This window comes from Notamacropus eugenii, chromosome 1, assembly GCF_028372415.1.
Source record: "Notamacropus eugenii isolate mMacEug1 chromosome 1, mMacEug1.pri_v2, whole genome shotgun sequence".
Lineage (NCBI taxonomy): Eukaryota > Metazoa > Chordata > Mammalia > Diprotodontia > Macropodidae > Notamacropus > Notamacropus eugenii.
The window spans coordinates 496323006-496335191 of NC_092872.1; the positions used below are offsets into that span (position 1 = coordinate 496323006).

General features: G+C 43.9%; 1 protein-coding gene and 1 long non-coding RNA gene across 10 annotated transcripts in view; one reads left to right on the plus strand and one right to left on the minus strand.

The window, feature by feature from the left end:
• LOC140519813 (uridine-cytidine kinase-like 1) overlaps window positions 1-12186 on the plus strand; it is a 76581-nt gene that overhangs the window by 37162 nt on the left and 27233 nt on the right. For 2 of the 9 annotated variants that reach the window (XM_072633248.1, XM_072633247.1), the window contains exon 1: window positions 11072-11158. The exons of 5 other annotated variants lie outside the window; for them this stretch is intronic. In XM_072633248.1, coding sequence (XP_072489349.1) covers window positions 11091-11158 — 68 coding nt within the window. In that variant the 5' untranslated portion in view covers window positions 11072-11090. Of the gene's footprint in view, window positions 1-515; window positions 775-11071; window positions 11159-12186 lie in introns of those variants that run through there. 2 more of the 9 variants (XM_072633246.1, XM_072633245.1) reach the window with 2 other exon arrangements.
• LOC140519814 (uncharacterized) lies at window positions 8866-10995 on the minus strand. Its single transcript, XR_011972291.1, has 2 exons — window positions 10875-10995; window positions 8866-9176 (listed from the first exon to the last, which is right to left on the minus strand). It is a non-coding gene; the product is annotated as an uncharacterized lncRNA (long non-coding RNA).

The window sequence follows — 12186 nt, forward strand, 5'->3', positions numbered from 1 at the left end:
ATTAAAGTAAAGCTCTTACTCCGTGCAGTGTTATGGTGGGCACTGGTGAGGGAGGGGGTTATAAAGATGAAAAACTGTGTTCAAGCAGCTCACTTTCTACTCGAAGCAGGGACTGAACCTGATAGGGAAGTGACAATGAAATGACCTGAAGATAAATTATAATACAAGACAAAGTGTAATGAGGTTAGAGGAGAGATCCAGACGGTGCTCAGCGAAAACCGAAGGACGGAGAGGACAGTAAAAGGGGCCTGGATCAGCAAAACTTCCGGGAAGAGTGCACAGCTGAAGCGAGAAATAGCAACGAAGGGCATGGAGAATTATGCAGAAGGGGTTCCCCGCCCTGCACTCGAGTCCTTAAGGTCAGCGCTCAGGAGACATCCCCAATCGATGGGCTTGTCGCCTCCTGCAAGGACTACAGCTCCCAAGATGCATCGGAGACCCCGCCAGATAGCCCCAGTGGACTTGTAGTTCTCACCGTCCTTGCTCTCCAAAGTCAAAGCAAGACCGCGGAACCACAACTCCCAGAAGTCCTTGTGAGAGCGCTTCTCTCCGTACCGCTGCCGCCGCTCATCCTACTGTGTCTGTGTCCTCCTCCTCCCGGCCCCGGCCCGGGACTCGGCTCCGGCCACTTTACGAATCTGGAGGCGCTATGGCGACGGCACTGGCGCTGGCCCTCTCGGCCGCCGCCTCCCCGACACCCCCCACGGAGGAAGCCCCCCCAGGACTAGATGAGCGGGAAGACGGGGTGGAGAGCGAGGCGCGGTGCGAGGCCAGGTAACCTGGGCGGGGGCCGAGGCCAGGAGTGCACCGAGCGGAGGCCCTCGCCCCTTCCGGGTAGGCGCGTGCGGAGCCCGGCTCCCGGGAGAGGGCGCCCTGGCCCCGGCGGAGGAGCCCCCAGTCCGCCGCTCCACGTGTTCTCCGTGGCCCTTCCTGTCCCTGAGCATCACCATGTGCCAGGGGAGAGGTGGGGGGAGGGAAGGATGCAGCTGGCGGCGGGCTTGGGGGAGCTGCTTCTCTTCCCCCCCCCCCGGCCCCCATACGCTCCCCTTTCTGTTCGCCTTCCCGCCCCCCGTCTTTGCCCCCTCCTTTCTCACGTACTTATACCGTCTGCGCCCCCCTTCCCCGACACTTTCCCTTTGTTTTCTGCTTCCCCGCCCCACAGACGTGCCTTCTTTCCCCTCCCTCATGTCACCTGCCCCTCTCCCCCCATAGCTCCCTTTAGTCCCTCCACACCCAGGTACTGCCCTTGCCCCAAATTCCAGGGGTTCTTAACCTGAGGTTACCCCTCAGTAGTCCGTCGATAGATTTCTGAGGATCCTTGAACTTGGATAGAGGGGAAAATTACATCTTTCTGTTCTCCAACTTCCAGCTGAAATTTCTCATTTCCTTCAGTTATAAATGTGAGAACAAACATTCTGAGAAAGGGTCCACAGACTTCACCAAATTGCCATAGAGGACCCCAAAAAAGGTTAAGATCCCCACGCTGTACCCTTCTTCTGATTTCCCTTCAGTTTCGGGCATGCTCCCGTGCTCTGGCATGAGCACACTCAGACATGCCCCTTTATGATGTTCTGGGTCAGCTGCCCACGGTGGGCATCTTCCAGCTGGGACATGTGCCTATTGTATGTACCTAGCAATTCTCCTTGGACTAGCCCCCTTTGAACTCCATGCATTCTAAAGTTTGCTTTCCTCAGAATTGGGTATGCTCATCTGGTTCCATCTCTTCATGACCTGAGGAAACATTTATTATTTTTGTCAAGTATAGGGTCTGAGTTCTGGATTCATAATTTCCTTAACAGTTGCCCAGTCCCCATGCCAACCTTTCTAAACATCGAACTGTATTTCTTTGCTTGCAGTTGTTTGAGTTTCTAAGTTCTGAGAACATTCCATTTGAATGAGTGTCATAGATGCCAGGGTTATTGACATGCAACTTTTTTAGAACCCCTCATTTCAGTGTGAGAATTCAAAAATATTAATTTGAAATACTGAACAGATGTTCTTAATCTGTAGACAGCACTACAAGAATATATAGGGGACCATGATACCTGTCTTCAGCTGTCTGAAGTGCTATCATGGGAAAAAATATTCCTCAGAAGCAAAAAGGAGGAAAAAAGGTACAGAGAGTCAGATAGATTCAGGTTCTTAAAGGAAAAACGTCAAAACAAAGTTCAGCAAATGCAGAATGGTATGCTTCAGGAAAGATTTTTTTAATTAAAAAAAAAAGCTGTATGACTACTGTGAGGGATATTATGGGGCAGCCTTGAGAGGGAAATTCTATTCAGGTTTGGGTTTGACCAGATGACCTCTTATGTCTCATCTAGGTCTGGGATTCTATGAAGTAGAATCCAGAACGAAGAAGCTTCTTCTGTCTTACTATAGAAAATCAGGCCCTATACTCCTGGTTGTGGTGGTTTCTGTGTGTTTGTAGGCTAGAATCCTACTTAGTAGAGACTGAAGACCAATTACTATCATCCTTATTGAATCCTTCCATTTCAGGTACCTTAAATGACTCTTACCTAATGGAGACATCTTCCTGTTCTGTTCCTCTCCAATTCAAATTTCTGAGAAATAACTTCCCAGCTATTTAAGAATGTCATTTTCTCTAAAAGATATGGCAGGAATTGTCAATTTAATCAGTTTATTTTCAGAGAGTGGAAGACTAGAATGCCACAAAAACCATCATCTAGATTAGATAGAGTGTGTGGATTCTAAGACCCTCTCTGGCTGGTTGGGCATTTTGTGAACATTCATAGCATTGTCATATTTAAAGGTGAAAATATGTGCTTTATTTTTGTTGACTTTTAGTTTAAAGATCATGAATCAAAAGGATATATATATATATATTACTCTCAATGCCAATAAGTGTACTTTTTAAGTACAGAAATGAATGAATATTTTTATTTACTAAGCTCATATTATGTGCCAGTAACTGTGTGAAGCATTGGTTACACAACTTGTAGAAAAGAGACTGCCCCTGTCAAAAATTTTTTGTGTCATTTTTTTGTGTCATGTTCAACTCTTTGTTACCCCATTTGAGATTTTCTTGGCTGAGATACTGGAGTGGTTTGCCATTTCCTTCTCCAGATCATTTTATAGATGAGGAAACTGAGGCAAACAAGGTTAAGTGACTTGCCCAGGGTCACACAGCTAAATGTCTGAGGCCTGATTTGAACCCAGGAAGATGAGTCTTCCTGATTTCAGGTCCAGCTCTCTATCCACTTGGCCATTTAGCTCCCCATTCTCCAAAAGCTTACTTTCTAATGGGGATAAGAACACATAGTGGGGGTGGTGTCTAGGTATAGGGCGGTTGATTGACACCACTTTTCTAGAAGCAATGGTAGTATTGGTTTCGTTATTGTTCTCAGAATAAGAACTAGAAAAGGGGAAGGGCACACAGCCAGTGGCTTGGCCAGAAGATGGCTGAGGAGAATCACAGACTGGCATTTGGGGCAAAAAGCATGGCCCCAGGCAGGAAGTGGTTTGGCTCTTTCAGGGCAATGTAGGTACCATTATTAAGGGATTTCGGAGGTTGTACGGAGGCTTGACAGGAAGCTGGAAGGAAGGCATTTTCTGTTTAAATTTGTACCATCCCTGAGATGACATCCAAGCCTGCTGATGCTTAGTGCCTGGGGCACTGGCTTTGGAGTTTGAGGGCGGGGTTAAAGTCAGTTGTTCTTTTTGCCAGGAGAAGTGAGTCTATTTCACCCCAGCTATTTAGTCATCTAGGGTGGGACTTTCTGGGAAAACATTGAAAGTTAAGTGGAAGTTTGGGTGCCACTTTGAGAAGAGTTTTTAGCTTCACAGACTTCAGCCACCAGAGGGAGCAATTTGATATCCCTTTGAACTTTGCAAATTCCTTAAAGTAGCTGAGAACTGCTTATCCAAGGCTCCTAATTGAGAAACTTAAAATTTCAAAGCAGAAAATTTTGTTTTTGGGAAAAAATATATTTGCTTCTATGATCTATAAAGCAGTATTATCCATACCAAAAACGTTTCATTATACTATGAGATATTCAGAAGATATCATATGCCAAAACAACCACAAGGAACATAATTATTTTTATTGGCCAAATCAGTAAAAGAAGTTGGAAAAGGAGAGACAAAAAAAAGAAAAAGGAAAGAAAGAAAAATCAGGTCAAGTGTCCTCTGCCTTGCTTGTCATTTCAGGAAAAAGAAACCAACGCTTGTTCAGTTAAGTCTTCCAGTGACTGAAATTTGTCTGTCCCTTGGGATACTGAGTCTGGACTCAGTCTGTGGATCTCTTTAATTGGCAGACAGGAAAGGGGGGATGGAGAAGACAAGAAAGCTAGAGGGGCAAAGACAACCAGTTCTTCCAACACTGCTTTTGCATATTTGCATTTAATTTCTTCCTATTAGCCATAGCTCTATTGAGTATAGATATGGGAAAAATTGGGGCCAGTTTTTGCTTGCATTGAGATATTTGGCTATCTCTTTATGGGGTGCTGAACACTGTATAGCTGAAATCGAAATAGGGACTAGTCCTGTGATTTCACTGATAAAGAGAATTCCTGGAGAAGGAAACTCCTACCATCTATACAGATGGGAGGCCCCTTTATCACTTAGAGTCTTAGAGAGCTGCTGGCTTGCCCTAGGTCATAGCTAGTATGTTGTTAGGAGCAAGATCTGAGCCCAAGTGTCCCTGGCAGCTATGCTGCTTGTCATTTAGTGTAACTGACCAGAAGTATCTTAGTCAATATTTAAAAGTTTAGCATTAGAAAAGACTTTGTGTTTGATGAGTGAGTAAAAGTTAATAGCTTTCTTTATATGTGGATTATGCTTTGTGAAAAGTGATACTAGGGGCAGCCAGGTGGCACAGAAGATGGAGCACCAGCCTGGAAGACCTGAGTTCAAATGTGGCCTTAGATACTTGTTAGTGACCTTAGGCAAGTCATTTAATCCCGATTGCCTTGCCCTCCCCTCCAAAAAAAAGAAAAAAGTGATGGTAGAGAGGGGTGACCTAGATAGAGAAGCACCCACTGAGTCAGAAAGTCCTACTTTTGGTACTTACAGCTGTGATCCTGGGAAAGTACCTTAACCTCTCAGTGCCTCCAGGTGACTAAGCCCAAGCTACACTGGTAGAGGGAGTTTCCTTACTGGGATTTCTTTACTGCCATGAAATTACAAGTCAGTGTCAAAAAGAAAGAAAGAAAGGTTATGGTAGGGTGTTTTTTTTTAAACTACCAAGGGATTGAGAAAGTATGGAATTCCTAACCAGCAACAAATTTAAATCAGTTAAAGATTTGGTCCATTAAACTGCTAATTATTGTTGTTGTTAATAATAATGACAACCATAAATGTATGTAACACTTTAAGTTTTACAAACCATTCTGCTTCACTTTTTTTGGGATATCTTCCTGAGAAAGGCAGTCCTTGAGATTCCTCATGGAGGCTTCTAGTGATAAGGAAGAAAATTTTTTTCCAAATAAAAATATAGTAACAGACCCCAGAGTAGTGCAAAAAGAACATAGCTTCTGAAACCTTTCGATTCTGCCTATCCATCCCTAACCATAGGCATTATTTCCCACCTTGAGAAGGAAACCTTGAAAGTGTCTCTTTGCAGAAGTTCCGGGTCCATCCTTCCTCGGTGCAGGTGAGATCTACATTCTTGAGAGTTGGGGTCCAAAGGGGCAGTGATGTGGATGTCTGAGGAATCAAGCTGGGAATAAGGGAGGCTACGCTCCTAATGCTGCTGTAAGCTTAGTCCAGTGTTTGTGAATGAGTCACTAAAACACAAGTTAAAGTTTCAAGAGAAATGGAGAGAATTCTTTTTCAATGGGTTATTTTCTTTCCATCCACACCTCCTTTTCACTTCTCTTATGCCTTTTCATCTTGTCTGTGACTTCCTGTTCATCCGTCCTTCTCAGGCTTAGGGGTGAGGAACCTTTGGCCTCAAGGGCCACACTTGAGGACCTAGAGGGCCACACGTAGCCTCAAGGCTGTAGGTTCCCCAACCCTCCCTGAGCTCTTCCGGGCCATTATTCCTGCTATAGCTTTACTTTTCATCTTTCCCAATCTTGAACTTAAAGCTAACCATTTCAATTATATCACTGTCATCAGTTCTAGAACCTCTTATTCACTTGTCCTTTTGTCACTGAGACTTGCCAAGCCCTAATTCTGATTTACCCCAATATCTGCCTTCATTCCTGTTCTTTTGCTGTTAACTGAATCTACCACGGAATTTATGTTAATTAATTTCTACTAGGCCGTCACTACTCTAGGGCAGTCTTTTATTCTTTCTTATTTGGTTCTCCATTATACTTTTATTCTCCCCTAATTGACTGTCTCTCACTCGGCGTAGCCCTGACAGTGTCTATTCAAGGGTCTTCTCTCCTCAGGCCTTCTATCTCACCCCTTCCACTTAGCAAAGGATTTTACTTCATGGTTTTTTACTGAGTAAATAGAAGACTTTCTTCATAAGCTTCCTTTTCCCTATTCTATAACTCAGAATCCCTAGAGATCATCCCCAGCTCTGTCTTTCTTTGCTCCACTCTCTGACAAAGAGATGGCCCTTCTCACAAAGCTGGCCTGCCTATTTATGCCCTTGATTCTGTCTACTGTAACAGTTTACCTTTTCAATTATTTCCTCCTTTTTAATCTTCAAACTCTTTCTATTGGCTCCTTCCCTGCTGCTGAAAAACCGTGCCTGGGTCTCCCTCATCTTTAAAGGCTATCACCTATCCCTTGATAGCTCTTTGCCTCTGTGTAACAGTAAGCTCCCTGATGTACAAAGTGGGGCCTGCTATCACAGGTTCTTAGATCTCCATTTATAAAAGGAAAGGCAATTTAAGAGGGATCAACAATCACTTTAATCAAGCACATGTATCATTCACTTACTTCAGGGGAAAAAGCACCCTGAACTTCAGAGAAAATATGGAGAAATCATATGTCAGCAGACATGTTTCCAAATGTCTGACAGATCAACAGACAAATCTAACTGTCTGACCATAGTTACCAGAGAAGCACCAATATCTGGGTTTTCAAAGCTCAGGGCCCCTTAGTGGCTTCCCAGAGTCTCATCTGGCCAAAATAAAGCCAGAGGGCATCATACCCCTTGAGTGCCTCATTAACAAAAGGTGTGAGCCTTCCCACAAATCTTCCAGGCCCATTAATGGATGGGGAAGATCTTCACTTGCATTAAAAATAATTAGCAATACAAATACATATACTGTTTCTAATTTAAGAAACTCTGTTTCTGTACTTTACTCCTAGTAAAGACTCTTGGTTGATTAAGGCAAGATTCAATCAGAGACACTTTATACTGAAACAAAAATAGCAAAAGATCCTACTTGCCTTTACACTCTGATAGCCACACTCCTAGAATGTCATCTGTACTATTTGCCTCTATTTCGTTTTTCACTTACTTTTCAACTTATTCCTGTCTGTCTCCGGACATCATTACTCAGTGGAAATGCTCTATCCGTGGCTACCAATAATCTCAACTGTTAAATCCATTGGCTTTTCTTAAGTTATTTTTCTTGACCTCTCTACAGCTCTTGACCTCCACTCTCACCTCCTATATTCTTTATCCTTCTTGATTTTGTGTGACACTTTGACCTAGATTGTCCTCCTATCTAGCCACTCTTCAGTCTTTTTTGTTGGATCATGATTCATATCCCATCCCCTGTGAGTGTCCCCTAAAGTGTCCACCAACTGAGCCCTCTCCTTTTCTCTCTCTACACTCTCTTAGAGATCTTATCAGCTCTCATGGGTTCAACTGTCATCTCTGCTTAGAAAACTTCCATATATATAGATTTAGTTCTATGCACAATATATCTATATCTTTATATATCAGCACATATCTCTATAACAGTGTCTATATCTATGTATCTCCAGTCTTATAATTTTTTCTGATCTTCAGCTCTGCATCATCAGCTACCAACATCTCCAACTAGATGCCCTGTAGGGGAATCAAATTCACCTTTTCAAAATGGAACTCATTGTCTTTCCTTCCTAAATTGTCTTATTTCTGTTGAGGGCAGTGCCATCCTTTCAGTCAGCCAGGTTCACAGCCTTTGAGTTATGCTTGATTCTTCATTCTCACTTATTCCTCATTTTCAGTCAGTTCCTCTACCTCTCAGGCATTTTTTATAGTTTCCCCCTTCTCACCATTCACACAGCCCCTACCATAGATAGTCATTGCCTCTTGTCTGGACTATTGAATGCAGTAGCCTCCTAACTGACCTTCCCTCTCCATTCCATTTTTTACACAGCTGCCAAATTGATATTCCTAAAGCACATACCTGACAAGTCATTCCTCTACTCAAGAGATCCCGATGGTGAGGATAAAGTACAGACTCTTGCCTTTGGTATTTAAGGCGCCTCACAATCTGGTTCCTACCTGTCTTTCTAGACTGATTTCATATGACTCTTGTTGCACACATTACATTCCAGCCAAGGCAGCCCGCTTGCTCTTCCCCATCCATGTCAGTTCACCTCTCACCTGAACCACACATTGACAGCTCATTGTGCCAGGAGAGCTCCTGCTCACCTCTGATACTCAGAATTCCTAGCTTCCATTAGTGCCTTCCCATCTTCTCTGGATGGGTACTCTGTACCTTGTATGTGCCTGAATATTTTCATGTTTGTCTTCTCAATGGGAATGTGAGCTTTTTGAGGGCAGGTCCTGTTTTGGCCTTTGATTGTATCCCCAGCACTCGGCTCCCTATCTGTCACATAGCAAGCACTTAAAAAGTGTTTGTTGGTAGACTGGATTCACCGTAGGTGCCTTTTTTTGAAGGATTCTTTCTTGCTCTCCCCCTCCACCCACTTTGTAGGTATTTTTATTATTCGTATATTTATAGGTCATCTCCTCTGATAGAAATTAAGCATCTTAAAGACAGGAACTATTCAACCTTCATCTTTTTATTCCCAACAGCTTAACATGTCTTGCACATAAGAAGTGCTTACAAATAAATACATATTGAGTGAATGAATGAATGCTTAGGCTGTGAAGCTTCTATAGCCATTCATTTGCATCTAGTAAAGTAATCCTGTTGCCACACTTCAGCCAAACTTCTGGCTTCATCTTGTCTTGGTATATCACTGTCTCCTCATGCTAAGACACCAGAAGCCAGGAATGATGAAAACCCTGGTTCCCTGGTTTCATTCATTCATCTTCCGTTCAGTCAGCAGTTAAGAAGTACTTTGTGCTGGGGCTGTGTGAGATACAAAGTTTAGCTAATAGAGCTTTCTTGCCACTCATGGACTTTCAAGACTAGAAGAGGGCTAAGATACAAACACAGATAACTATATATAATGTACAGTAAATTCAGAGATGGAAACAAAGTTCCAATATGTACCAAAATATTCATGGCAGCACTTTCATGGTAACAAAGAGCTAGAAATAAAGTAGGTGCCCACTGATTAGGGAGTGACCGAATAGTGAATTTAATGAAATATTATTGTGCAGTAAGAAGTGATTATGAGGAATTCAGAAAAACATGAGGAGGGTTGTGTAAATGGATGCAGAGTAAAATAAGCAGAATGAGAATCCATAATGACTCCAGGGAGGTAAATGAAAAGTTCACTATAAGGAAGCCAAACCTGGAGTCATTGAAAAATTTCTAATGATCCTGGCCAATAGAGGCAAGGGATCACCAGGACAGAATGGTGCTTACCATCTGACAGTGAGAGTGGGGTTCAATTCAGTGGTTGTAGGGCTGACAGGGTAAGGAGGGGTATCCAGAAATCATAAAAGGCTTCAGTAAAAATGACTGTTGTTAATAGGGGTCAAAGGAAAACTCATGTTCCTCTTGGCACTTGCTGGAGGCCCATTCCAGCCAGAACCTCCAGGTACCTTCTGCCCAGTTTCTGCCATTTAAATCTGAGTGCTGAAGGAAAGACTTGTCACTCAGCAGTGTGGCCCTCTGGGCTACATATGTGCTAGACTCTGGGAGAGCTTAGCTGCTGCCTCTAATTTAGCCTTGCAGACTTAGTTCCCTTGGCACCAGGATGGCTGAGGAGAGCAAAATGCAGGGAGGGAGAAGAGATGGAGAGAGAGGGCAAGAGTTATTCTTAGCTGCCATACTGCCTGATCGCAGAGTGTAGAGTTACATGTTTGTTTGTTCCTGGTTAGAGGCACCTTGGAGAGAGGGAGGAGCTGACAGAGAGTGCCCCTGGGTGGGGGCAGTGCTGGCACTACTAACATTGGTTCTGATGGCTGTTCCTGCCTAAGGCACTGGAGCGAGCAGAGGGGAGGAATAGAGTCAGAGGGAGGGAGCCCTGGGGGCTGATGTTCTCCCGTTTTGGTCTTCTGGTGCTAATGCCGCTTTTCCTGCTCCAGCTTCAGAAGGGTGGGGCAGAGCTTAAGGAAATGGGCTGCCTCACCAGGTGGGATTCAGACCCCTAGACCCTTCCTGGAAATGCTAGGGCTAGGACTACATTAGGCTCCTTGGTCTTGTCTCTTTCCCAGAAAATGAGTATGTCTGCTGGAACTGCTTAGAGGCAGACACCAGAGCAAGTGTCAGAGCAGGACCTGTGGTGGGTGAGGGGACCCCCCCCCCCCCCCCCCCCCCCCGAGCCAGGAATTTTGGGCTGGTCACAGCCAGAGGGGCAGCTCTGTGAGGTGCTGCTGCTTTGTTGTTGGGCTAGTCTTTTTTTTTTTTTAAACCAAAGTCAGTCAGTGCTATTAATATCAAGTAATGAACATAATCTCTTAGCTAAGTTATCCTCTTATGCCTGTTGGCGTCTGCGGGACATTGAAGTCAGAGCAGCACGTACTGGCTTTTTCCTACATAGGTCCTATTGCCCTTACATCTAGCACATCAGAAACATTGAATTGCACCTTAAAGAAAATCCAAATTCCCACCTTCCTCTGTCACTCCAGGTTCCTGAATCATTCCCTCAAGACTCACCTTTAGAGTAGCCAGTCATGGAGGTGCAGCCTAGTCAGCTCAGAACCTCTGCAGTTTTCTTGTGGCAAACTGTTGTTCCAAGCTCAGAATACTGTAGGTCTTAGAAGTCAATCCTCTGGCACCTAACGGAGGAGTCAGACATCAGATAGATACAGTTCTACTTGGAGCATCTTGCTCCATCCATGCCATAGTCCTGTCATTGCTACAAGTTGGGGAATGAGCAGCCCTCCTGGCTACCCCGGGATCAGGATATCAGGGTGCTGGGCCCTGGGTGCTGAAGGCAGGTGAGTTTCAGTCATTTCATTGTTATTATTGTGGTTGGCTTCAGAGCAAACCTTCAATCGCAGTGCTGGCCAGAAGGATCTGCTGCTGTGAATGTATCTATGGAAATCCACAAACAAACAGGCAGCGGCCAGGGAAAGATCCCCTGACTCTCCAAGACAGGGGTGGTTTATTTTCATTGCCAATTGTTGTTAATTGCAGATTATTCTTGTGGCTGGCATTGCTTGTTTGGTTTTTGTATGTAGCTTCTTTTCCAGGGGCAGAAGCATCTTTGCAGAAGTATAAATGAGGGTAAGAAAAGATCCTCATGTCATTTTTCCACAGAAGGGGAAACTTTTCCCCTGGTGAGTAGATTAGGCCGAGCTTTGTTATCTGAGGGCACAAGAAAACATGGTATCTCGTGTAGGGAGGGAAGAGGAGAGAAGCCCAGGGCAAATTTGGTAGTCAGAATAATAGGACTAAGATTTTGGACATTTGCAAGTCTCTGACTAGAGATGGCTTTCTGGCTGTCATTGGCTTACCTCATTTTTCCTATTCAGTTGTGGAAGGCTGACAGATTTCAAGTCAGACCACCACCATTCATCTTTACAAAGTATCATCAAGATGGACCACTATTGGGAAAGTCCTTGAGAGGAAACATAGGATGGAGATTAAGAGAAGCTCATTAGGATAAGGAAATAAGAGGGAGATTACCACAAAACTTGTTTGTGAATAAAAACAAACCCCTTGATTTGGTGGTTGACTTAAAGAATAGTTGGTTTTTCAGATGAGCAAAGAGGTTTTTTTCCTATTGCACTCTTAATACTCAGTTAACTATAACATTTGTATTTTGGGGAAATTAAATCTTTAAATTGGCCACATTAACTAGTGAAATTCAAGCAGATGCCACTGAAAAAGGGAATGCAGTCATCTCACTGGGTGTGTTTCAGTGATAATAGTAACAGTAATAGTAATAACAGATTAATGAAGTAGAGGCTGAAAGGAAGACCTTGCTAACCAGTGTTTCTGAGTCAGTGTTTTTCTTGGATTG